Genomic DNA, 23436 nt, shown 5'->3' with positions numbered 1-23436 from the left:
TTTCTTGTTTGAAATTCCCATAGAAACAGACTCCTCCTCCTAGACCATTACAGTGCGCTTTTCGACTTCCCTGCAGTAGGCGGCGGTGTGGTGCACTTGTTCGCTGCGCGATTTACCAGAAGAAGAAGGTCATTATTCTGTCAAATACAAGTACGCATAAATTTCATTTTTTATTCATGCGTACAATCATCAGTTTCCAATTAATGATCTCAGGTTGATCTGAAACGATTTTATAGATATAAGCAGGACATAAAACACGGTAAGTTTGACAATTTGTCGTTTGTTCTGTGATACAATGTGCATGTCTTCCTTCTAACCAGTCATTGACATGAAAATCAGATCAAAAGTATCAAATTCTGAAGCTGAAGTTTTGAATACATTTGTTTGTAGTTGTTTCGCCTAAAGTGTACAGCAGAGTGTTCATTTTGACATGTTAACAACATGTTAACATACTCAATGACAATGATTAAAACGTAAAGAATATAACTATAAGTCTCTCTCATATTAACATAAGTAAATGTAAGATATTTTTAATATTACGTAAATGCACGAGGATACCTTAGTATTGCACATTTTTACGAATCAGCAAAGTATATAGTAGATTAGTATTACAATTTTTGATTATATCTCTGAAATTTTATACAGTGTAGAAAAAATAGTATATTTTATTTTATGAATAACAGACATAATTTTTTTTTCTGCTGGTGCATACTCTGTGTGGAATAATCGATTGTCCACTGTAAACCATACTCCATAGTTTGTTTGGTTTGTTCATGGTTTGTTTATAGTGTTCTCTGTTTGTTTCTTCGTCAAAAGTCTCACAGAATTTAAGCTGACAAAAATGGAGGTGTTTATGCATCATTGTTATCGCAAGCTCCCAGCCCTCCTGTCCAGGACGCTCTTCAAAGCATTAAAAATAAGCCACATCAAATGTGCTATCCACACGTCTCCCCTCGTCTCTGTCCCTTCCAAACCAACCATCCCACCACCGCTTGTGTCTCACCTCTTCCAGCCGTTCAACCTTCGGGAGGGTCAGGAGGGAGGAGACTTGACATGCCGCAGCCAGAGATTGATGCTGCAGACAGGGCTTATCCATCCCTCCAACCCTGGCTGCTTCTATTACTTACCAGTTGCTCTGAGGTCCATGGAGAAGCTGGTTCGGCTCATTGATGAAGAGATGCATGCAATCGGTGGGCAGAAAATTGACATGCCGGCACTGTGCAGTGCAGAACTCTGGAAGAAGAGTGGCCGCTGGGAGCTTATGGGGAAAGAGATGTTCAGGTTACTGGATCGACACAATGCTGAATACTGCCTCGGACCGACTCATGAAGAAGCAGTCACAGAGCTTTTTGCTTCCCAGACAATATCTTACAAGAAGCTGCCACTTCTGCTGTACCAGGTATCTTCGCTGATGCTTTTTTAAATTTTTTAAATAGGGCTCAACGCTAAGGAGTTTTCAGATTTAGCTTGAAATTTTTACTTGCCTAATAGTCGGGGAGCCAAAGTCTCAAAAATGGGTTGAACCTGACATGGTCTGTCATACTTTTTATTTGTGTTTTTTCTGTTAATTTTGACCCTATGAACCAATAATTGGAGGGTCTGCTCTGCCGGAAATATTGCGAAAAAAAATTGTGGCCATTTTAGTGTATGCACCCTTTATTTTTTATTAGAAAAATGTGAAAAAAAATTTTTTCCCTCAAATCCTCAGTGGGTTTGGTAGGCTGTCAATAAATGCATTCCAGGTACACCGAACACATGTTCTGACAACATCCACTGAAAAAATAACTCTTAAAACACATTTCTACATGATTTTGCATTAATTTAATGCCAAAAAATTTGGCGTTTTCTCACTTTTTTCCAATATTTTCATCTTTACTTCACTGGCAATCAACTATTCCCCCAAGTTATGACATCAGTCAATATGTCATTCTTTTCACCAAACAGTATACTCATTCCACAGAAAAAATCATAAAAATCCAACCAAAATCAATGGATCTGTGATGATTTCACTAATAGTTGATCAGCAGGCTCAGATCCTCAATAGAATTTTAGGCTGCTCTCAAAATTCTGTAAAACATGCTGGATATTTAATTCATGGCACACTTACGCACACACACACATGATCTTAGTAATTTGAATGAGTTTGTCTGGAACAACTAACCAACGGTAACCAATGGTTACCAATGGACTTCGAAGCTGCTCATCATTGTCTGTGGTAAGTGACAGTGACTTCAGTGAATACCGGTAGGTCTGCCCTAGCGTTTTGGGAAAAGAATGGTAATATGGATATTGTAATAGTAATTAACTGAAAGGACCACGCCAGTTTTCAAACAAGTATATTTCTGATGATTCCTCATCCCAAATGTATCCCTGTAGTAGCAGCATTCATTCTCTACTTAGCTAGCTTTAGCCGTTTTAGCTAATTTCTGTGGTTCCTTTAAACGACCATAACTCCTCACAGGAATGGGGTAGAGAATTACTTTTTTTTTTTTAATGCTCAGAACAGTGTTAATTTCATTGACACTGTAATTTTCGTCATTATTTTCATCAACAACATTTTTTTGTCATTGACGAAACTGTCACTAAATTGTCCTCATAGTTGTCGTCATTTAAAGCTGTTTTTTATTTAGTTATCGTCTCGTTTTCGTCTGTGAAAACTTTTTATCTCACTGCAGTTAAATCTGTTTCTCTATTGCATGTTCAAGCTTTAAAAGTGATTCATATTAACAGGTTAATTAATAAATGTTTTCTCTGGGAGTATATAATGGGTTTGGAAATTTTTGAGAAATTCTAAATTAATGCATTACAATTTATCCAAACCCATTCAATTTTACATTTAGTCGACTAAAATCTTATTGTATTTCGTTGACTAAAACTAGACTAAAACTAAAACAATTCAGATGACTAAAATATAACTAAAACTAAAATGGCATTTTAGTCAAAAGACTATGACTAAAACTAAATAAAAATTTGTTTTGTCAAAATTAACACTGGATCAGAATCGTATGCTTTATGAGGGGTATGTGTCCTATATGTCCATTTTGCTTCGACCGGAAGTTGAGAAATTGCGAAAATTTCAATTGGACTTAAAGAAATAGATATGAGAATAAATGCTGCTTCAGGGATACGTTTGGAGTGAGGAATTATTAGAAATACACTTACAGTATATGAAGGCTGGTGTTGTCCTTGAAGTGTTTTTCATGTCAGACAGATAGTAAGCCACTAAGGATAACTAAAGGCTGCACTAAACGTTAATACTGAACAATACAAATGTTCTGTAAGATGTAAACACACTATATATTATGCATCCTTTTTTTGTATATAGTACTGTACAGTATATAGAGTGAGTGATTTGTCAAAAGCTAGTTAGCTAGTAGTGTCAAACATCTAGATTTCTTTCACCTGAATGCACAATATTTCCCATTTGCAGATTTTGTTCTGATCTTATTGGGTTTGCTGTGGAGGAAAAGTTAGCGAGAAGAGAAGGCAGCAGAGGATTGAAAAGTACAGTAAAGCCGGGCTCACACTGTGCGATTTTTAATAATCTTTTGCGATTGTTGCTTGTCACACTGTACGAACATGATCCCCATGTCAGACTGTAGGATCTCAGTTGTCTTAATGTCAGACTGTACGACAGTCAAGACATGATAAAAACGGACGTAGGCTACTCAAGAAGACTTGTCCGGAGTTTTACGTCATCAATACGTGACCCGCGTTCTCTCGCTATAATGGTATCTAGCAAACAACAGCAACGTGTAGCTTAGTTTTATTAATTACATGCCTTGATGTTAAAAAAAAAAAAAAAAACGAAAAAGACGACGTGTGTGGAGCAAGTCATGGCTGGGCAAAAGAGGACTTTATGGACTTCCAGTTCTACAGAGCGAGCTTAAGGTAATTTTGTTATTCGAGTTTAAACATCCTGCCCCTTAATAAATAAACTTTAAGTAAACTTTACTTTGTACATATATTGTTTTTACAAATAACGAAGTTTAAGTTTGAAGTTGTCGCGCTTATTGCGTCTTCAAGTTCAGTGTTCCTATTGGTTCTTGGTTTGACGGTCGTCGTAGGAGATGTCACACTGCAGGAAAGTGTCTGAAATCTTCTGACACTGCCAGAATTTAATCGGAGGAAAAAATTGATCGCAACGGCCATTAATCGGCTGTCGGTAAACATGTCAAACCAGCGATCTAGACAACCGATTTTAGCCTAGGATTATAGGAATCTTTTAGGATTTTAGGATTTTCAAAATTTGTCTCAGACGACCAAATCGTGGCCAAAATCGCACTGTGTGAGCCGGGCTTAAAGAGGAGTGTAGTGGAGAGGAGAGTGGAGGATTGAACAGAAGAGAAGAGAGGAATGAGTAGAAAAGAGTGAAGAGGACAGTGGTGGACTGAACAAGAGAGAAGAATAGTGAAGGAAAAAAGAGGAGTGAATTGACCAGGAAAGAAGAGTGGACTGGAGTGGAGTGGAGAGGTATGGAGAGGAGTTGATTGAATCGGAGAGAAGAAGAGGGAAGAGGAGAATAGTGGAGAGGAGTAGAAGAGGAGAAGAGAGGAGAGGAGAGGAGAGGAGAGGAGAGAATAGTGGAGAGAAGCGGAGAGGAGAATAGAGAGTGAAGAGTACAGGAGTGGATTGAAAAAGAGAGAAGAGTGGAGAGGAGTGGATGGAATAGGAGAGAATAGGAGCTTAACACGCTCAAAACTGTGGAGATGATTGTGGACTTCAGGAGAAACCCCCCTGCTCTCCCCCCACTCACCATCATGAACAGCACTGTGACTGCAGTGGAGTCATTCCACTGCAGTCTTGAGGGAAGATGGTGGCACGATCGATCGCTGCGGCTGCTCCGGGTCCCAAAGACGGTGCTTTTATGTCGTTTAATGTCGTCTGTTCGTCTCCAAATAGTGTAAGTTTACCGCTAACTCTTAAGGAAATCACCCCAGAATTCATCTATGATCGCCAAAGTCTTCTGGATATCAGCAACGCATACGAGCATCAACTCTTGCCGGCAGCTACTGAGAAGCTACGAGGCCTTTGTTTACTGCTGGAGCCAGACCTCGAGACCGCGGCCTCGCCTACTGACGCTACCCGCACAAGGCAGTGTCGCAAGCGGTGTGAGAGAGGATGGAAGCGCGGTAAGCGCGGAGGTATACGAGCTAGGCTAAGAGCTAACCCCTCAAGACTGGCTCTTCCAACACTCATGCTCTCAAACGCTCGCTCTCTGGAAAACAAACTGGACTTAATTCAACTCAGTCGATCTACACAGCATGAGGCAATGGACTGTTGTGTGTTTGTTCTCACCGAAACATGGCTAAACGACAACATCCCGGACTCCGCCATTCAGCAGCACGGGCTAACCAACTTCCGAGCGGACAGAGATTCATCACTGTCTGGTAAGACCCGCGGAGGTGGCTTGTGTGTGTATATCAACAAAGACTGGTGTAACAATGCTGCGGTATTATCAAAACACTGTTCATCGCTGGTGGAGTTTATGGTTGTGAAGTGTCGACCGTTCTATCTGCCGCGGGAGTTCACGGCCATTGTTATCATTGCGGTTTACATCCCCCCGTGTGCAAACGCTAAGGACGCGCTTCGTGAACTGTATAGCACCATCAGTGAACAACAAACAAAAAACCCCGACGGCTTTTTCATCATAGCCGGTGACTTCAACCACGCAAACTTAAAGACAGTTTTGCCAAAGTTCTACCAACATGTGAACTTTGCAACAAGGGGAAACAACACACTGGACTTTGTTTACACAACAGTTAAGAACTCTTACAAGGCTGAACCCCGCCCCCACCTCGGGTACTCCGACCACATCACTGTTATGCTAATCCCAGCATATAGACCACTTCTCAAACTCACCAAACCGGTTGAAAAGCAGATCACAGTATGGCCAGACAATGCCACCTCAGCACTGCAGGACTGCTTCCAGGACACAGACTGGAACATGTTTAAAGAGGCAGCCACCTACAACAACCACACAGACCTGAATGAGTACACTGAAACTGTGACTGCTTACATCAAAAAGTGCACTGATGATGTGACAGTCACCAAGACCATCACCACACGTGCAAACCAGAAGCCATGGATGACAGCAGAGGTTCGTGGGCTGCTAAAGACCAGAGATGAAGCATTCAGATCAGGAGATAAAGCAGCCCTCAAAACAGCAAGAGCCAGTCTGTCCTGTGGCATCAAAAAAGCAAAACGGTCATATGCCCAAAAAATCAACAACCACTTCACAGACAGCACAGACACACGGAGCCTGTGGCAAGCCATTCAGACCATCACTGACTACAAGTCCCCGCCACAGGCCTGTGATGTTAGAATGCTGTTCATTGACTTCAGCTCGGCATTCAACACAATAATCCCACAACAGCTCATAAATAAGCTAAACCTGCTGGGCTTTAACAATTCCCTTTGTAACTGGATCCTATACTATATGTCCCCACATGTAGCGGAATGACAATAAAGCTCAACTTGACTTGAACTTGACTTGACTTCGGATTCCTGGGCACCACCATCTCTCAGGACCTGAAGTGGGATATTCACATTGACTCCATTGTCAGGAAGGCCCAGCAGAGGTTGTACTTTCTACGCCAGCTGAGGAAGTTCAACCTGGCACAGGACTTACTGAAACAGTTCTACTCCGCCATCATTGAATCCATCCTCTGCACCTCAATAACTGTCTGGTTCAGCTCAGCTACCAAATCTGACCTCAGAAGAATACTGAGGGTAGTCCGGACTGCTGAGCGAATCATTGGTACAACCCTCCTCACTCTCCAAGAACTGTACTCATCCAGAGTGAGCAAAATGGCTGGTAAAATCACTCTGGACCCCTCACATCCAGCACACTCCCTCTTTGAACTGTTACCGTCTGATTGACGCTACAGAGCTCTGAGCACCAGAACGACCAGACACAGGAACAGGAACAGGAACAGTTTCTTCCCTCAGTCAATACATCTCATGAACACTCAATAAATAAACGTGGAACACACAACTAATTCATTATCCATTCACCACACTCACTTATTTTATTTATATTTTTCTCATTTCTAATTTGCACATACTTGACCTGTACATACATAGTTGCCTATATTATATATTATATGTTGTGTTTTTTCGTTTTGTTTTTTGGCTGCTTTTACATTGGTTATTGGCTATTTCTTGTTATTTTGTTTTTATTACCTGTGTCCTGTCCTGTTACTGTGTTTCTGTTGCACCGTGGAGCTTCTGTCACTACAACAAATTCCTTGTATGTGTAAACATACTTGGCCAATAAAGCTCATTCTCATTCTCATTTTCATATCTTTCTACCTGTTCATGCCATCACAGAAGTTCTGGCGGGGAAGTATGATGTTGCAGCTTCAGATCTAACATCCCTTCTCCTCAGCACCTACATACTTACCGGATGTGACACAGTGAGCTATCTGTACAGAAGAGGGAAAAGGCGGGCCTACACAACTGCTATTAAACACCTGACAGACCTTCTGCTGCTGTGCAGGTACGGTGACCCTGAGGAAAGCCTGGATGTTCAGGAAGAGGTTATAACAGCAGCACGGCAATACATGGTGTCACTCTATGACAGGAGTGACTTTGGTGGTACTCTAGATGCACTGCGAGCCCATCTCTTTGTGAGCATCAAAGGAGACATGTGTTGCCTTCCACCAACTGAAGATGCCTTCCAATTACACCTTCGCGGAGCCCTGCATCAGTTGGCTGTGTGTAAGCGGGCACACATGGTTCAGCCAACCTACCCAGCTGCCACTGATTTTGGGAGACAACTTGTCAATGGCAAATTGGTGGCAACCATGATGCTGAAAGAGGCAAAACCTTTTGAACTCAAACACAGCCAATACTGCCACTGCAAGAAAAGCATGTGTGCCCGAGGATGCTCCTGTGCAAGAGCCAATGTGAAGTGTGGCATTGCATGTCTCTGCACTGGGGACCCCAACAGATGTTCAAGGATTGAACTTGCGCTTGAAGACAGGGACACGTAAGCAGGCCGCGTGTGTGTGTGTGTATGCGTCTCCTCAGGTGGTGAGGGTGAAGGTCTGTCCCCAGAGCAGTATCTGCAGTGTACCACCCTCCTGATTATCCCACCTCACAGGGACCTGCACCTAGTTAATTAAGTTATGTTAAATTATTTTGTTCCGTTGAAGTTGTAATAGTTGTCATCTGAGTCAATAAAATAATGAAAGTCATTTTGCTGTATTAGATTTCTTGTGTGACACATTTCCATTGGGAGAACAGGGTTATGTTGAAATTAAAAAAATGCCTAGGCCATGATGCTTAATAATGTAGACATTAAAAACCATGTTAAATATCCAGCATGTTTTACAGAATTTTGAGAGTAGCCTAAAATTCTATTGAGGATCTGAGCCTGCTGATCAACTATTAGTGAAATCATCACAGATCCATTGATTTTGGTTGGATTTTTATGATTTTTTCTGTGGAATGAGTATACTGTTTGGTGAAAAGAATGACATATTGACTGATGTCATAACTTGGGGGAATAGTTGATTGCCAGTGAAGTAAAGATGAAAATATTGGAAAAAAGTGAGAAAACGCCAAATTTTTTGGCATTAAATTAATGCAAAATCATGTAGAAATGTGTTTTAAGAGTTATTTTTTCAGTGGATGTTGTCAGAACATGTGTTCGGTGTACCTGGAATGCATTTATTGACAGCCTACCAAACCCACTGAGGATTTGAGGAAAAAAATTTTTTTCACATTTTTCTAATAAAAAATAAAGGGTGCATACACTAAAATGGCCACAATTTTTTTTCGCAATATTTCCGGCAGAGCAGACCCTCCAATTATTGGTTCTTAGGGTCAAAGTTAACAGAAAAAACACAAATAAAAAGTATGACAGACAGGTTCAACCCATTTTATTGAGCTTTTGAGACTTTGGCTCCCCGACTATAACCAAAATTGTTAAATCAAATTTAAATGAATGAATGAAAAAATAGTTAGGCCTATTTTATTTTATTTTTTTGACCCATGTAACCTTGGGTTACAGATGGGCATTTTGACAATTTAGTGTGTATTTGTAAAAAATATAAACTATACTCAGTTTAGTATTTGCATGCTGTCTGGATGACTGGGTGTCTGGGTAAACTTTTGTGCAGCAACGGCCTAATCGGACCAGTGACATTTCTGTCAACTATCCTGAGTGTCCTTCTTATTGTGAAACCTTACTACTGTTTAAGGATGTAACGGTATGAAAATTTCTAATCACGATTATAGTGACCAAAATGATCACGGTTATCAGTATTATCATGGTATTGTTAAAATGTGCTGGAGATGTTCAAAAAGTACTGACACATAAATCACTTCACCAAGTTTTATATTTAAAAATCAACAAATAAAATGACTTTTTGTTTGCATAATCACTAAAACAATAACATCAACAATGATGTTCGGATTTTAAATGACAATTTGACTGACAACAGTTTAATAGCATGTTCAAATAAATAATGTAAATGTTCAAATAACGCTTTGAAAAAGTTTCATATAAAGGTAAACCTCACATTTCAGCCTTTAAATAAAGAAAAGGGGTTAAGTCAAAAGTCATAATTGATTAATAAATGATTATATGTATTTTTTCTGCTCCATAAATAATTCTAGATAAAATATCTGAAATGTTTAAATGTGTAGAATCCACATAAGCTTCTTTTTCATCAACTGGTCAAAATGTACTGCAGGGTATGCGGATTTGGTCCATTTTTGGCCAGACAGATACTGCACACAGGTTGATGTAAATCCACTCTCTGACAGCAGGTGGCACTGATGGAGCAGCAGAATTACAGCTGTTTCCCGTAACCTCCGTGGACAAGACAGCATTACGATTAAAACACTACTTTATTAGGTATTACACAGAGCGAATATGAAAACAAAATGCCATCGAATCATTTCTGAAGACAGTCAGAACTTTCAGAGGTACATTTATATAATTAATTAATTTATATATTCATTTGTATAATTCCCTCAGCCTTTCTGCCCTATTTTCACTCAAAATGAAACTAACGTTAACTCTGTGTGCTGTGCGCAAGCGAGACTTACTTAAAACTGTGCTTTATGCTGGATATTTATTTATTTATCCTCAGTTATTCAAATCGTGGTAATCGAATACGGTTTTAATGATAATTAAAATATGAAACGGTAATACTAACCGTGGGGAATTTTAGCGTGATTTATCGTCAAACCGGTAATCTTACATCCCTACTACTGTTTAAGAGATGCTTTCATATAAGTCTGTTATGTACAGTATGTAAGCAGATAACATGGTTATGTCTTGCAGGTAACACGCAAGTTCCGTGATGAACAGAAGCCAAAGTTTGGGCTCCTACGTGGCCGGGAATTCTACATGAAAGACATGTATTCATTTGACATTAATGAAGAGGCAGCTCTTCATACATATTACTCTGTGTGTCAATCTTATGGACGGATATTTGACCGACTGGGCTTGAAGTGGGTGCAGGTACAGGCTGCCACCGGCAACATAGGAGGCACACTTTCCCATGAGTTTCAGCTTCCAGCAGACATTGGCGAAGACCAGTTACTCGTTTGTGGAAACTGTGGCTTCTCTGCCAACATTGAAACCATGGAACCAGGGCAGACTGAGTGCTCACAGTGCCAAACGGGCACACTGACTGAATCCAAAGGCATCGAAGTGGGGCACACTTTTTACCTCGGCACAAAATATTCACAAGTGTTTAAGGCCCTGTTTGTTAATGCATCCAATGTGCCTTCAGTGGCTGAGATGGGGTGTTTTGGACTTGGCGTCACTCGAATACTTGCTGCTTCTATAGAGGTGATGTCATCCGAGGATGCTGTTTGCTGGCCTGGGTTGATCGCTCCTTATCAAGTGTGTGTCCTGCCACCTAAAAAGGGCAGCAAAGCAAATGAAGCCACACAAGTGGCTGAGGAACTGGCTCATAGCTTAGGAAACAGTCTACGAAACTTGAGAGGAGAGGTGGTAATAGATGACAGGGTTCAGATGACCATTGGTAAACGACTGAAGGATGCTAAAATTTTAGGGTATCCATATGTGGTGGTGGTAGGACAGAAAGCTCTAGAGGATCTGCCCAGCTTTGAGGTGATTTGTCAGCAGAGTGGAGAGACCATGTTCCTTAGTAAAGAGGGGCTAGTGGATCTTTTAAGTAAAGTTGAAACTATCTAATATCTGATATTGTTTTATAACATTTTACAGGCTAAGTGTTCAAGAGTGTTCAAGCATTGCGTGTGTCTTTAATAAAAGTATGTGATGTAGAAATCTCTGTAATGTTATAACAAGGAAATATTGATACTAAAAAAAAGGTCTCAAATGATTCATTTTGATAGGGCATTTTGCTAATATGACCATTACCTTTATTTTTGTGAGAATTGTTTTCATTTTTATGTTGGAGAGTTAGGTCATCATTATAACTCATAAAACAGGAATTCTGATGTACATTTGGTGCAGAGGCCAATATTTCATGCCTTTCTAAGATAAATAAATGATGCAACCTTGATTTAAATACGTGGTCAATTAAATATTTGATAATATGATCAACACTTGACTTTATACCGTACTAATTACAAAGTCTTTTGATATCCTTGAAAGATATACTTCTTGGAATCATTGACAGAAAACAGGTTTTGTTTCACTCCAGACCAGCTGGTGGCGGCAATGCGTCTCTGATGTGTGTCAAGCAGAACGGGAACATCTTACTTGCTGAGGCCATGTGGTTCTTTGCTATAGTTCATTCACAGTTTTATCGCATTTTAAAGTTTTATGTTTAGCTCCTAATAGCGGATACTCTTTGAACACCGACGAATTAAGACACATCCAGTACCACGTTTATTTAAGTGGAATATAGCACAGAATTAATTTAAAAAGAAAAACACGATGGCTGCACCTGCGCAAGGCGAAGACGGTGACGATGCCATGGATGAATTTATGGGGAAGTTTAAAACACAGAAATACAAAAATGCCTTTAATGAAAGCAACTGGGAGGAGGTAAGAACTGTCGCATTAGTAAAATACACTGGTTACATTGTCACTGTTGAGCATGAAAATGACATTACTGAAGTTCAAGCAGTGTGCTATAACATTGCATTTGACTGTCACAGCTTGTTATTATATATAAATACTAGTTTTAATCTTGCAGGAGTTTGATAAAGTGCCCATGTTTATGAAAACAGCCCCAGAAAACATAGACCCAGAGAAACACCCTGATCTCGCCTGCATTCAGTCCATTATCCATGATGATGACAGAACACCTGAAGGTGTGCGAAGCTCTTTATTTCTTACTTTATCTTCGTTTTGATTGTTTCTTCATGTAAGCAGTGTACCTCCTTTAAATTACTATTGAATATATTACAACTAAACCTTTTATTTTTCCTCAAGAGAAAGCCAGAAGTCTAAAGGATGAGGGGAATGAGTACTTTAAGGAGAAGAACTATAAGAAAGCTATAGTCTCGTACACAGAAGGATTGAAAAAGAGCTGCATGGATATTAAACTCAATGCAGTTTTGTACACCAACCGTGCAGCTGCACATTTCCATTTAGGTACAGTCATTATTCCCCCAAACACACACGCACAAGTCTATGCTAAAGTTAGATTTTGCCTTGCAATCGTGTCATCATCATTAAGTTTTTCCTCTTTCGTGTATGCAATTATCTTTTTCCTCCAGGAAATGTGCGTTCAGCTTTGAATGATGCCACAGCTGCAAAGAAACTGAAGCCAGATCACATTAAAGCTATAATCAGAGGTGAGTTGTCTCTATAGTTCTTAGTTGCTTCACGAAAGCAATTGTTTTGTGTGCAGAAAATAATTATGTACAAAGTACGTAATTTTGGTTATGTATTTAGGTGCACAGTGCTCAATGGAGCTGCGTAATTATGCAGGAGCATTGCAGTGGTGTGGTGAAGGTCTCAGGCTGATTCCTGCCGACAAGAAACTACAGGAGCTGAGAGCCACAGCAGATAAACAGAAGGTAGAAAGTCCTTACAGGAAGAAAAAAAAAGGAAAATTTGCTGAGAATGTGATCCCCCCCCCTTAAGGGCATCCAAGATGTAGATGTTTGTTTCTTCATCAGAACATGTTTGGAGAAATTTAGCATTACATCTACCAGTTCATCTTCTGCAGGTAATGGGTGCCAGCTGATAAAAACATCACAATAAGACACACCACAGTGCATCAGTCTTGTGAAATGTGTGTTTGGAAGAAAAAAAAAATCCATAACTAAGGAGTTTTAACTTTAAATTGTAACTTCTGGCCAAACTTTCAGTTCATAATCCATAATAGCACTTCCTCAAGTGAAAAAGTCCATCCCCGGTTATCCTCTTATACCAAAATCCACCGACTTTATTTGTTTAGAACGGTTTTGTTTCACTTGCAAACATTGCTTGATTTGGGCATATTTCTCTCCTGATTCAGACAGGACAACTTTTTCACTCGAGAAGGCAATATTATATTAAATTACTTTTAACAGAAGAAGTGGTTTGAAATAAAAAAAACATCTCGAGGATAGATTTGTTTATTGGAAACACACAGCTTTTAACTTTACAAGACAGGAGTTGGACTTGTGTGGATTACTTTTTTGTTATTTTGATGCTTTTATCATCTCTTTGAACTCTCATTCTGTCTGCACCCATTAACTGAAGAGGATTCATTGGTGAGTAAGTGATACAGTTCTAAATTTCTCCAAATCTGTTCCAGTAAAAAACAAACTCCTCAAGCCATGTAAGATGGCCTGAGGGTGAGTAAAATTTTGGTAAATTATAATTTTTGGGTGAACTATTGCTTTAAAGCATTTAAGGTTTAAGGATTTACAGAATTAATGTGATAAAGTGAAATTAAATTCCAGTTATTACAATTAAACTCTTCATTTTATTTGTTTTTTAATTGTACATTACCATCTTATTTTTTGAATTTTTCTTATTATAATCTCTCGCTACCAAACTGTGCATATTTTTGTTTATTATGTTCCAATCTCATTTTCTTTTTCTCTGATTGCTCCGGTGTTTAATGTGTTTTTACTGTAGAGGGAAGCTGATAGAGATGCCAGAAAGGCGAAAGTTAAAGTGAAGAAGGAGCAGAATGAGAAAGCAGCATTGTTAGCTGCCATTAAGGTACTGTAGATATAGAGTTTAATTATAAAAGTATTTTTTTAAACTGAGTTCTGAAAGAGCAAAATCTTTAACGACTTTTTTTTTTTTTTTTTTTTTTTACTTAGGAGCGTGGCATTAAACTTCTGAATACCGAGCCTTCTCGACACAGGGGTTCGGACAATGAAGATGATGATGGTGATGGAGGTTCATCTAGAGCCCTGGCGGATCTGGAGCTTGATGGAATCAGCTCTCAGGAGGCCACAGGAGCTCGTGTTTATATGGATGAGCAGGGAGTCCTTCACTGGCCAGTGCTGTTCCTGTACCCTGAGCACAGCCAGACAGACTTCATATCTGCTTTCTGCGAGAACTCCAGGTTTGTTACAAAGTCAAAATGTGTATCCTTATGAGGAAGGGAGGCCTAAATATTAAATTACTGCTGGAATTTGATTTGTTCTTAAACTTGCCCCTATTTATTATGGGTTATGAAAGGTTCATATTTTGGTTTTGGGAGTCCCCAGCAACAGGTTGACATGCAAGGTCAAAAAACACTTTCATTTTCTTATAATCTGCATTTATTTTTTCCTTATTTGCCCAATGACTCCCAAACGATTCGTTTTCCAAACCCCTCCTTTTCTTGACGCTAATCTGCGGTGATTGGTCAATTTCATTTAAAGCAGTATTTGTGAGGTTTTACCGCTCCAAAAGCGGCACCTAGTGGCAAAGAATGAATTTGCTTTTTTATTCAGACCATCTCGAAAATCAAGGTTTTTTCAGGTCTGAGCACGCAACAAGTGGGCGGGCAATATGCTAATGTTTCATGTTGACATCAGCATGAAACGGTTTTGGATTCGTTTTAAAAACTACTTGTTTCAATGATTCAGAGTCGACTCTTTCTTTTAAGAGGCAATAACTTTATACACGGTGCACTTTCAGATTTCAAACTTTGCAGGATGTTTTCATTCACTTAGAGCTGTGTTACACACTGCTTGAAGGGTAATTTTCAAAAATCCATAATAGGGGCACTTTAAATTGAAAATCTGTAAAAATAGATTTGATTTTTCTAACTTATTTTGGGTTGTTCAGCTTCATGGACCATTTGGAAGTAATGTTTGGTGAAGAGCTTCCCCCTTGGGATTCAGAAAGAAAATATCAGCCACAAAATCTACAGGTCGGTATACAAAGAGATCTACAAAGAGACACCACTGGTGGACACCTTTTTGATCCATACCCATCTTCTGATGCTAGAATTTAAATTATATGTGATAAGATACCAAAAGATTTTTTTTTAACCTCTTTTTTTTCCAGCTGTTTTTTGAGGATCCTGAAAAAGGAAACCTTTATCAAGTTGATCTTGAAAAGTCACTTCTTAACGTTCTTCAGCACCAAAGGTATTGCAGAGGAATTTCCTCGAAGTAGTTTCATCGCTACTTTAGTAGGTCTCTGATGTTTTTCTTATCTATTTTGTTCTTTCCAGGTGCTCAGTGAAGGCAAGGACACCTAGTTTCATTGTGCTGGTATCAGGCTCTCCATTTTCTAAGCAGTTTTTATCAGGAAAAAAGGTCCAAAGATTGAAATGATGTTCTGTTTGGACCTTCAAAGACTTTAAATGCCTTGGCTATAAATCACCCTCCTGCTATTAAGGACATTTCTGCTCACCCCACCCTTTGAGAAAACTCTATAGAGATTAAGGCAGAACTTTGAAGTGGATTTCTTTTGCTGCAACATCAATGATTCACGTTAAAAGCATGTACCATCCCAACCCCCACCAATTCTGGTGGGGGAAAAATTAATTTCATGTGCAATTTGAGATATAAAACATTTCAGGTGTAAAATACAGATATAGATAATTTTTTAGATATTTCGATATATAACTCTGCATTTTTATTATTGCTTATATTGTTCCAAACCAGAATGACTTAATTTTTTTTTTAGCGGACGCACAAGAAAATATTAACTTTGGAGCGCTTTGACTTCCATTTGTATTGACAGAAAACAATGAAACCCTTTTAAAATATATTTTATGTTCCACAAAAGAAAGTAAGTCATACAGTTTTGGAATGTCATGAGAGTGAATAAATGATGACGGAACTCATTTTTGGGTGGAGTATTGCTTTAAAACAGTTTCTGAATAAAATAAATTAGACTCAATGATGTTTGAGCCTTTTAGACAACATTAACCAGTGCTGGGCTGATTTAGTGTTCACTATTTAATGCAGACCTCATTTATGTATTCAGCTACATAAAACAATCTATGATTTTAATAAAAATGTATTAAATGATTAAACTGAAATATCATACGGTTCCAATAAGCAATGTTTTTATGATTTTTATAATGACATTTTTTATTACAAGTGATATTGGCATAATTTAAATGAGGACTTTTTAAAGAACCCCATAGTACATCTCCAGGTTTAAACACTTATTTCTTGTTTAACTGGCTCTTCATGCTTTGTGGCATGTGCTGCAGGAAAGAATTGCCATAAAGACAACATTCCAAAACAACCTTTTGGATTTTAACACCATAGTAATAATTTTAGAACACATTTCCCTTGTCCATTACACACCACTACCAATACCTCTAGTTTGAAATGAGTAGCTACATTATTGTCAATTCCTGTCTTAACATGCACAACTCATGGACATCGCATAACTGCCCATCAGAACATTATCTGGAGTCCCTTCCCATTTTCCACAGACTCTTTCAAATTGACAAGGACCTTCCCATTGAGAACTTTTTCCCTTGTGGTTGTACACTTTTCAGCAACTTTCTAACCACTTCCAACCTCCCTTTCCTCACCAGATCTTTTGAGAGCTCTGTCACCTCATCCGTGTGTGCTCGGCACAGTGCCTTCAACTCAGTCTGAACAATGTTTGCGCCATATCGCTCTTCCGCCTGTTTTAAACATTCCTCTAATTGGATTATAGCTTGACCTGTGTCGTTCCCGCTCTGGGTGAAGCTCATTAGAATAGCGTGTAGCAGGCAGCGCAGGATTGCCGTGTCTTGGACACTGGGTGGTTCCAGTTCAAGCGCTTTCCTAAAACAGTCAATGGCGTTGTGCTCCTCTCCTTTCAGCAGCAGGCAGCGACCCCGCAGGAGCTGTAGTTTAGAGATTGTAGAGCCCAGAGGACACTGCAGAGCTTTAGATAGACTGACCAGGGCCTGGTTTATCGCCATCTCATCGACTAACAGGCTCTCCTGCAGGGCGTCCACACCCATGTAGTAGTAAACCTGAGAAAAGAGGAAAGAGATGGATATATTAGGCTCTTAAACTATTAACTATATTAGTATTTAAGCTACCAGTCAAACATTCTGAATTATTTTTTTTTCCTTTTGTTTTTGAAGAAATCTCTTACACAAGGTGGCATTTTGTTGTTGATAAATGCAAAAAAACAGTACTATTGTAAAATGCATTCTAATATACTGATTAAGTGAAGTGTGGCCAGGTATGGTGACCCATACTCGGAATTTGTGCTCTGCATTTAACCCATCCAAGTGCACAAACACAGTAGTGAACACACACACCCAGAGCAATGGACAGCCAATGCTGTGGCGCCCGGGGAGCAGTTGGGGGTTCGGTGCCTTGCTCAAGGGTCTCACCTCAGTTGTGGTTTTGAAGGTGGAGAGAGCACTGGTTATTCACTCCCACCACCGACAATACCTGCCAGACCTGAGACTCGAACCCATGACCTTCAGGTTACAAGTCCGACTCTCTATCCATAGGCCATGACTGCCCTGTGCCCCTTTAAGTATTATTGATCAAAAGTGATAGTGAAGTCAGTAGCCTTAGTGAGCTTAAGGGACTTTTTCCAAATGTTTGGCCGTAGTGTATGTTTTATGTTCTCATAACTACCTGACCCAACTCCAAATGAGTCCTCAAACAGGGTCGCACAGCCAGAACACTTTCCAGATCAGCACGGGCCTCTTTCAGAATCTGACGGTCGGGGATGCCACCTTGGCCACCCTTGGCTTTATCAAGATCCTTTGCATATGTGGTGACACTAAGCTGGAGAAAAAGTTGCAATAACATATTTTGAGGTGCATTAAAACTGTAAAAACAAGATTAGACAGGGGAAAAAAATAGTGGGCAGGAATGAACATATCATATATACAGTGGACCCAAAAATTATTTGGAAGCCATTAAAAAGGGCATATGTTTGTTTCAAATTAAACAGTTCAAATTAAATTTTCTGGTTATCAAACATTATTGGATAATGTTAATGTGATACCTGTAGTAACTCTGCTAGGAAAGACACCTGTGAAAATGTACAGAGCCCTTAAAGTGATAGTTCACCCCAACATGAAAATTCTGTCATTAATTACTCACCCTCGTGTCGTTCCAAACTTCAATTTTGCGAAGCTACGAGAATAATTTTTGTGCGCAAAGAAAATGGCGGAATGACGTGGAAGACGGTAACTCGGGGAGAAGAATAGTTGAATATATTATTTTTGTTTTCTTTGCATACAAAACGTATTCTCGTAGCTTCGCAAAATTGAAGTTGAGCCACTGATGTCTTACCGATGTCCTTCCTATGTTTCTGGGACTGAGAACATTGCAGTGTCACAGTCTATGCAGGGTCAGAAAGCTCTCAGATTTCATCAAAAATATCTTAATTTGTGTTCCAAAGATGAACAAAGGTCTTATAGGTTTGGAACGAGAAGGTGAGTAATTAATGACAGAATTTGTTTTTTTAAAAGTACTGAAATTTTGTTTTTCTTTCCATTTTATATTAGTTCCATCACATACGTTTTGCAAGTGGCCGTAAAGTTTCTCAGGAAGTGCAAATACGTTTATGATTTATGAGAGAATGAATATGAAAAAAAGTTTTCTCCCATCTTGTTTTTTTTCTCTCTCACCATATCCCTTTACTCAATTTATTTAATCCACTAAAATTTGGGCCAATTAAAGGGAGCAGTTCTTGCATAATTGTTTTTTTTAGATGCAATAACACCCACACATTGTGTCCATACATTTTGGAGCACTTTTTATCACGAGTCACAAAATGGGTGTTTTTTTGTCTTTGCAGAAGCATTTGTTTTTGTCATCCTAGTTTATCCTATGATATTATTCAAGGGGAAAACAACAAATACACTGCTAACTTAACATATTCAATGTCTGTGAGTGCTTTCATATACAGGCACATGTAAAAAACAGAAATACATATTAAAAAAGTGGGAGGTAATGAAGTATTTTGCTTACCTTGGCGCGAGTGCAGTAAGCCTGCCAATTGAGTTCTGCATCAGGCAGGACACTCAGGGCCATGTTACAGATACCTGTGGCCATCTCTAGTTTGCCTGACAGGAAGTACACGTTTGCTAGTCTGTTGAGTATGAATGCATCATCCGTAGCAAGCTTAATGGCCTGTGGAAATCAGCAGTGAGAACAAATCTAATCATTTAGAGTCTTTTACACTTCATTATTATTCACATAGTCATAGTATTGTTAGCTTTAATGCCTAAGCATGTCAATTTATCAGCTTATGTTTAATCATATCAAACAAAAGCCTAAGCACATCTTTCTAAGACCTGTGTCAGGAAACAACACGTCACACCCATACATGTTGTGGCTACAGAGGAAATGTGTGCAAATAATCTCAAGAATGGAATTGGATCTATTAGTTTGACCACAATAAGACGTTCTAAATTTGAACTGGGCTGACATACAGTACCGAACCGTAACACGTCAAAGGGTCAGATCCGGAGAAACCACAGTCATGGACTGACATTGGCACAGTGGAGAACTCCTCCGTCCTCTCCAGCATGAGACCAATGTAACACCAGGCCAGGGCTAAAGAGTAATGAGAGTTACATATACATTGTCTTAATGATTCCATTGACATCGGAGATCTGTTCGAAGACACTGATAAGAGTCAAGCATGACATGTGACAACATAAAACCAGAAAGGGTGGTCTGTGGAACTTTTCACTTCTCCATTGGGGCCTTTGGTTGTCAGGGCCCTCAAGGTGAGAGTAAAGTAAATGTAACAATACTATAGACAGACAAAAAGCACTTGAATGTGTGCCAGTGAGTATTTTTCAATGTGAAATAGAAAATGTGGGAACAATGGAACTATAACAAGAAAAATGTATAGCCATGGATTAATAAATTGTGGTAGTGAATTCCTAATTTGTGGCCACAAAGTCTTTTTATTCAGCATGACATTTGCAGGGCTTCATACTTTTGCATTAAACAAAATTGCAAAAATGCAATCATGAAAATAAACATCATGCATTGCATTTGTAACTTCATATCCAATATATGCCACGTTTGCTGTTTTTGTACATTACATCTCACAACTGAGGGCCTCTGAGGACCATAATCGGTCATTGATTTATGGTATTATCTATGAACATAAGCCGACTGTGTGTATTGCTTTATTAAAAATCTTTATCATATCTTCTTTATGAAAATTACCTTTGAGATGTGTGTTGTCAGATTTTAGAGTCTCTGTGAGAAGCTTGAGGCCCTTGTTGAAATAGTTCAGTCTTGTGAGGTCAATGTCTTTTGAATCCCTTACAATTCCATCTAACCTATTAAAACAAACAAAGGTTAAGATCAACCTATTATTGTTTTGGTTTATGATAAGTAATGGCTCCTTCAAATGCTTAGATAGGCAGTCAGATATTTTATGACGTGTTAAAAAAATTAAGCTGAACAGGTAAGTGTGAAAAATACTTATGTAAATACCTTATGTAAATTGTTGCCATTTTGAAATACCAACTTCTTTTTTCCTCTATTGGTATCTGTAAGAAATAAGTCAACATACAACAACGTACTGTGTAAAAATGAAGAAATTTTCCTTTCCTTGTTATTACAGGTGTTTTCCTCATATTTTACATTTTTAATTGTATCGTGTTTTGTTTGAGGGTTAAAGGAAATGGGTGAACTAAAGTTTAAACCTAACGAAATATGGTTATTTATATCTAATAATTCATAACTCATTCAAAAACACACACAAAAAAATGCAGTTCCTATAAACAATGACAAATAAAAACAATGACTTGAATGATTCCAAAATATTTTGTGTCAAAAATGTCAAAAGCTGATATCATAACAGAAAAAGCGTAAAAAAATTGAATTGCTATAATCTTTTATTATTATTTTATTTGCAAAAATTTTAATAAAAGTACTTCACTAGTTATTAATATTTGTAAAAAAGTAAAAAAAAAAAAAGACCTCAGCGGACCCTCATGACCATATATCAAGGTCAATAAGCCTCAAAATATCAGAAACTTTTACCTTTTTATAACAAGTCTAATTTAATTATAAAATATCAAATGGTATAACTCCCCCAAAACATATGTACTGTATGAACTATCTCCCTGTACTTAAGAATTTGTAATGTGCTCACCAATTCCTCTCCATTATCAAGTGCGCGGTTGTATAACATCATCGCGGATGTCAGTCTCTCCCGTAAATCTTCGTCCCTCCCGAGCTCCACATCATGAGGATGTGCGTATGCCTGTTCAGCCAAGCACCGCGCTACCCTGAGCCTACAGTCTGTCTGGTTCTCCCCCATCTTTGGGCCCATAAGGGCAGCCACACGGTCCATACACTCCCCCTCCTCCAGCTCGCGACCCAGGCGTTCATATACGTAACCCAGGTTGGCCCAGGCATTGAGGTTTTCTGGATCCTCTTGGCAGATGCTGTGAAAGGCCTCTTCTGCCGTCTCCAGTTCATTTACATGAAAGGCCAGCAGGCCCAGCATATTGCGCACAGCATACTGCAGTTGTCCCGTCTCAGCTTCAAGCTCAGCCCTGAGGCTCTCGCGCTTGAGCTGGGTGTCCCGCTGCCGAAGGGTGACTGGTCCATTGGGTTCACCGTTCAGATTGAGCTCCAAATGAAAATGGCCAGGGATGTAGGCCATCCCCTCAATCAGAGACTCAATGTCTTCTGTGCTGTCCTCCATTGTCTCTCACACACTTACTGACAATACCTAACTAAGACAGAACAACTTATATGTGGGACAGGAAATACAGGTTTGAAGAGGAGGAGAAACGAGACATGAGTAAGGAAAGATGTTAAACATGTGCTTTCTTGATTCCTGTAACAGGTTTCTCCACCCCAACATTATGGTTTTAACATTAACTATATTAATTTCAAAGGACAACATGGGCGTTTGCATCTGGAACTGTGTAAAGAATGAGTCTTGCTTTCTGAATTTGAGTGACACACCTTGGTGTCATGTAGGGTTTGCCATTAGCCATGAATCGCCAAACAGAACACCACTTTAAATACTGCATGTAAAATAACAAGTAAAATGCATTGTGTAGTGCTATTTCTATATCACAGCTTCTTGATCTGTGTGTGAAAAAAGTTTGGAGCGAGATAAATGTCACCAGACGTGTGTGTGTGTGTGTATGTATTAGTTATTGATGCTTTTGATTTATTTTTTAATATGTCACATGCAGTGAGTAAATGATGACATAAGATTCGGGGGTTTTTTTTCATTTTAAACTTGTGCTTAAAAAAACTTCTATAATAAATAATTACCTTGATCTTTTCAACCAACACAATTCTACATAAAAAGTTTGAGTCAGTTCATAATTTCCATTTTAGATGTAATTTCCATTTATGACCACTAGAATGAATCCTTTCTCTAAATATGGAGAGCATAAAAAACAACAACAGTGACATGCACATATCTGTGGGTCTTAAATGACATGAAAACAGGCTGATAAAAATCTTCTGAATATCTGAAATTCTCAGTGTTGCTCATCATTTCAAAATATCGAGGAGTATGCATAAATATCTTATTTATATTTTTAAATATTTTCATAAAACCATCTGGCTGGTAATAGGTCCCCATCATGACAAGAGAAATCTCAATGCTTATATATTAAGCTCCCATTTTTAAGTAAATGAATAAACAGTGACACTTTTATGGTTACCCCTGACTGGAAATACAGTATGGGTCTGTTTTGTGAGGTTGTTCCCCTCACACTCCTGTTCTGTTTTTGTCTCTGATGACTATAACAGAGGGGGGATCCTCATTGTGCAGCCAGCAGATGTTTAATGATGTCATCTTGACATAGTCTTCTGGCCCTGAGAGAACATAAGCATGACACAGGGCAGAATAAGGATTTATACTTGTCTAAATCTGCATTTATTTTCTATATGTAACAAAACACAAAACAGACCATGCATATCAGCCATGTGGTAATATGCGGTACAGGCTACAACTTTTTTCATTAGTATGGAAACATACTGTCAACTCACCATTTACTTTTCTGATTTATGGTTGGCAAGCAGATTACGGATAGGATTTTAGTGGAAACATATTAAATGTCAGGCTAGGATGAGTTTAGCAGACAGTGTGGTGCTTGATATTCAACAGTT

The 23436-nt window shown here is 38.8% G+C and overlaps 3 protein-coding genes across 4 annotated transcripts; 2 read left to right on the top strand and 1 right to left on the bottom strand.

The window, feature by feature from the left end:
* The first annotated feature begins 92 nt into the window (after positions 1 to 92).
* On the top strand, positions 93 to 11552 carry LOC306879441 (putative proline--tRNA ligase, mitochondrial). Its single transcript, XM_079432389.1, has 3 exons — positions 93 to 259; positions 817 to 1399; positions 10301 to 11552. The coding sequence occupies exons 2-3, from the start codon at positions 842 to 844 to the stop codon at positions 11180 to 11182; spliced, it is 1440 nt and encodes a 479-aa protein (XP_079288515.1). The 5' UTR covers positions 93 to 259; positions 817 to 841; the 3' UTR covers positions 11183 to 11552.
* A 129-nt stretch (positions 11553 to 11681) lies between these two features.
* On the top strand, positions 11682 to 16190 carry LOC306879442 (tetratricopeptide repeat protein 4-like). 2 transcript variants are annotated; one of them, XM_079432390.1, is made up of 10 exons: positions 11682 to 12001; positions 12153 to 12270; positions 12392 to 12553; positions 12679 to 12756; positions 12857 to 12981; positions 14033 to 14119; positions 14224 to 14471; positions 15182 to 15266; positions 15404 to 15486; positions 15573 to 16190. In XM_079432390.1, the coding sequence occupies exons 1-10, from the start codon at positions 11891 to 11893 to the stop codon at positions 15673 to 15675; spliced, it is 1200 nt and encodes a 399-aa protein (XP_079288516.1). In that variant the 5' UTR covers positions 11682 to 11890; the 3' UTR covers positions 15676 to 16190. The 2 variants fall into 2 exon arrangements, with proteins under 2 accessions (XP_079288516.1, XP_079288517.1); XM_079432391.1 differs by lacking the exons at positions 15182 to 15266; positions 15404 to 15486.
* On the bottom strand, positions 16100 to 22060 carry LOC306879440 (tetratricopeptide repeat protein 22-like). Its single transcript, XM_079432388.1, has 7 exons — positions 21449 to 22060; positions 20785 to 20840; positions 20512 to 20627; positions 19766 to 19884; positions 19297 to 19458; positions 17950 to 18102; positions 16100 to 17327 (listed from the first exon to the last, which is right to left on the bottom strand). Exons 1-7 carry the CDS (start codon positions 22004 to 22006, stop codon positions 16800 to 16802), a joined length of 1692 nt encoding a protein of 563 aa, XP_079288514.1. The 5' UTR covers positions 22007 to 22060; the 3' UTR covers positions 16100 to 16799.
* Positions 22061 to 23436: the final 1376 nt, after the last annotated feature.

This window comes from Barbus barbus (genome assembly GCF_936440315.1).
Source record: "Barbus barbus genome assembly, chromosome: 13".
In the NCBI taxonomy this organism is placed as follows: Eukaryota; Metazoa; Chordata; class Actinopteri; order Cypriniformes; family Cyprinidae; genus Barbus; species Barbus barbus.
The sequence above is the reverse complement of the archived record's forward strand: the minus strand, read 5'-3'. Positions and strand labels throughout refer to the sequence as shown.

Coding starts and splice junctions, on each gene's coding strand:
- LOC306879440 (XM_079432388.1), bottom strand. CDS start 22,006: ATGGAGGACAGCACAGAAGACATTGAGTCTCTGATTGAGGGGATGGCC. Junction 20,841..21,448: donor TTGATAATGGAGAGGAATTG/GTGAGCACATTA, acceptor TATTTCTTACAG/ATACCAATAGAGGAAAAAAG. Junction 17,328..17,949: donor CTCATTTGGAGTTGGGTCAG/GTAGTTATGAGA, acceptor CTCTTTTCTCAG/GTTTACTACTACATGGGTGT.
- LOC306879441 (XM_079432389.1), top strand. CDS start 842: ATGGAGGTGTTTATGCATCATTGTTATCGCAAGCTCCCAGCCCTCCTG. Junction 1,400..10,300: donor TGCCACTTCTGCTGTACCAG/GTATCTTCGCTG, acceptor TATGTCTTGCAG/GTAACACGCAAGTTCCGTGA.
- LOC306879442 (XM_079432390.1), top strand. CDS start 11,891: ATGGCTGCACCTGCGCAAGGCGAAGACGGTGACGATGCCATGGATGAA. Junction 12,757..12,856: donor CATTAAAGCTATAATCAGAG/GTGAGTTGTCTC, acceptor TTATGTATTTAG/GTGCACAGTGCTCAATGGAG. Junction 15,487..15,572: donor AACGTTCTTCAGCACCAAAG/GTATTGCAGAGG, acceptor TGTTCTTTCCAG/GTGCTCAGTGAAGGCAAGGA.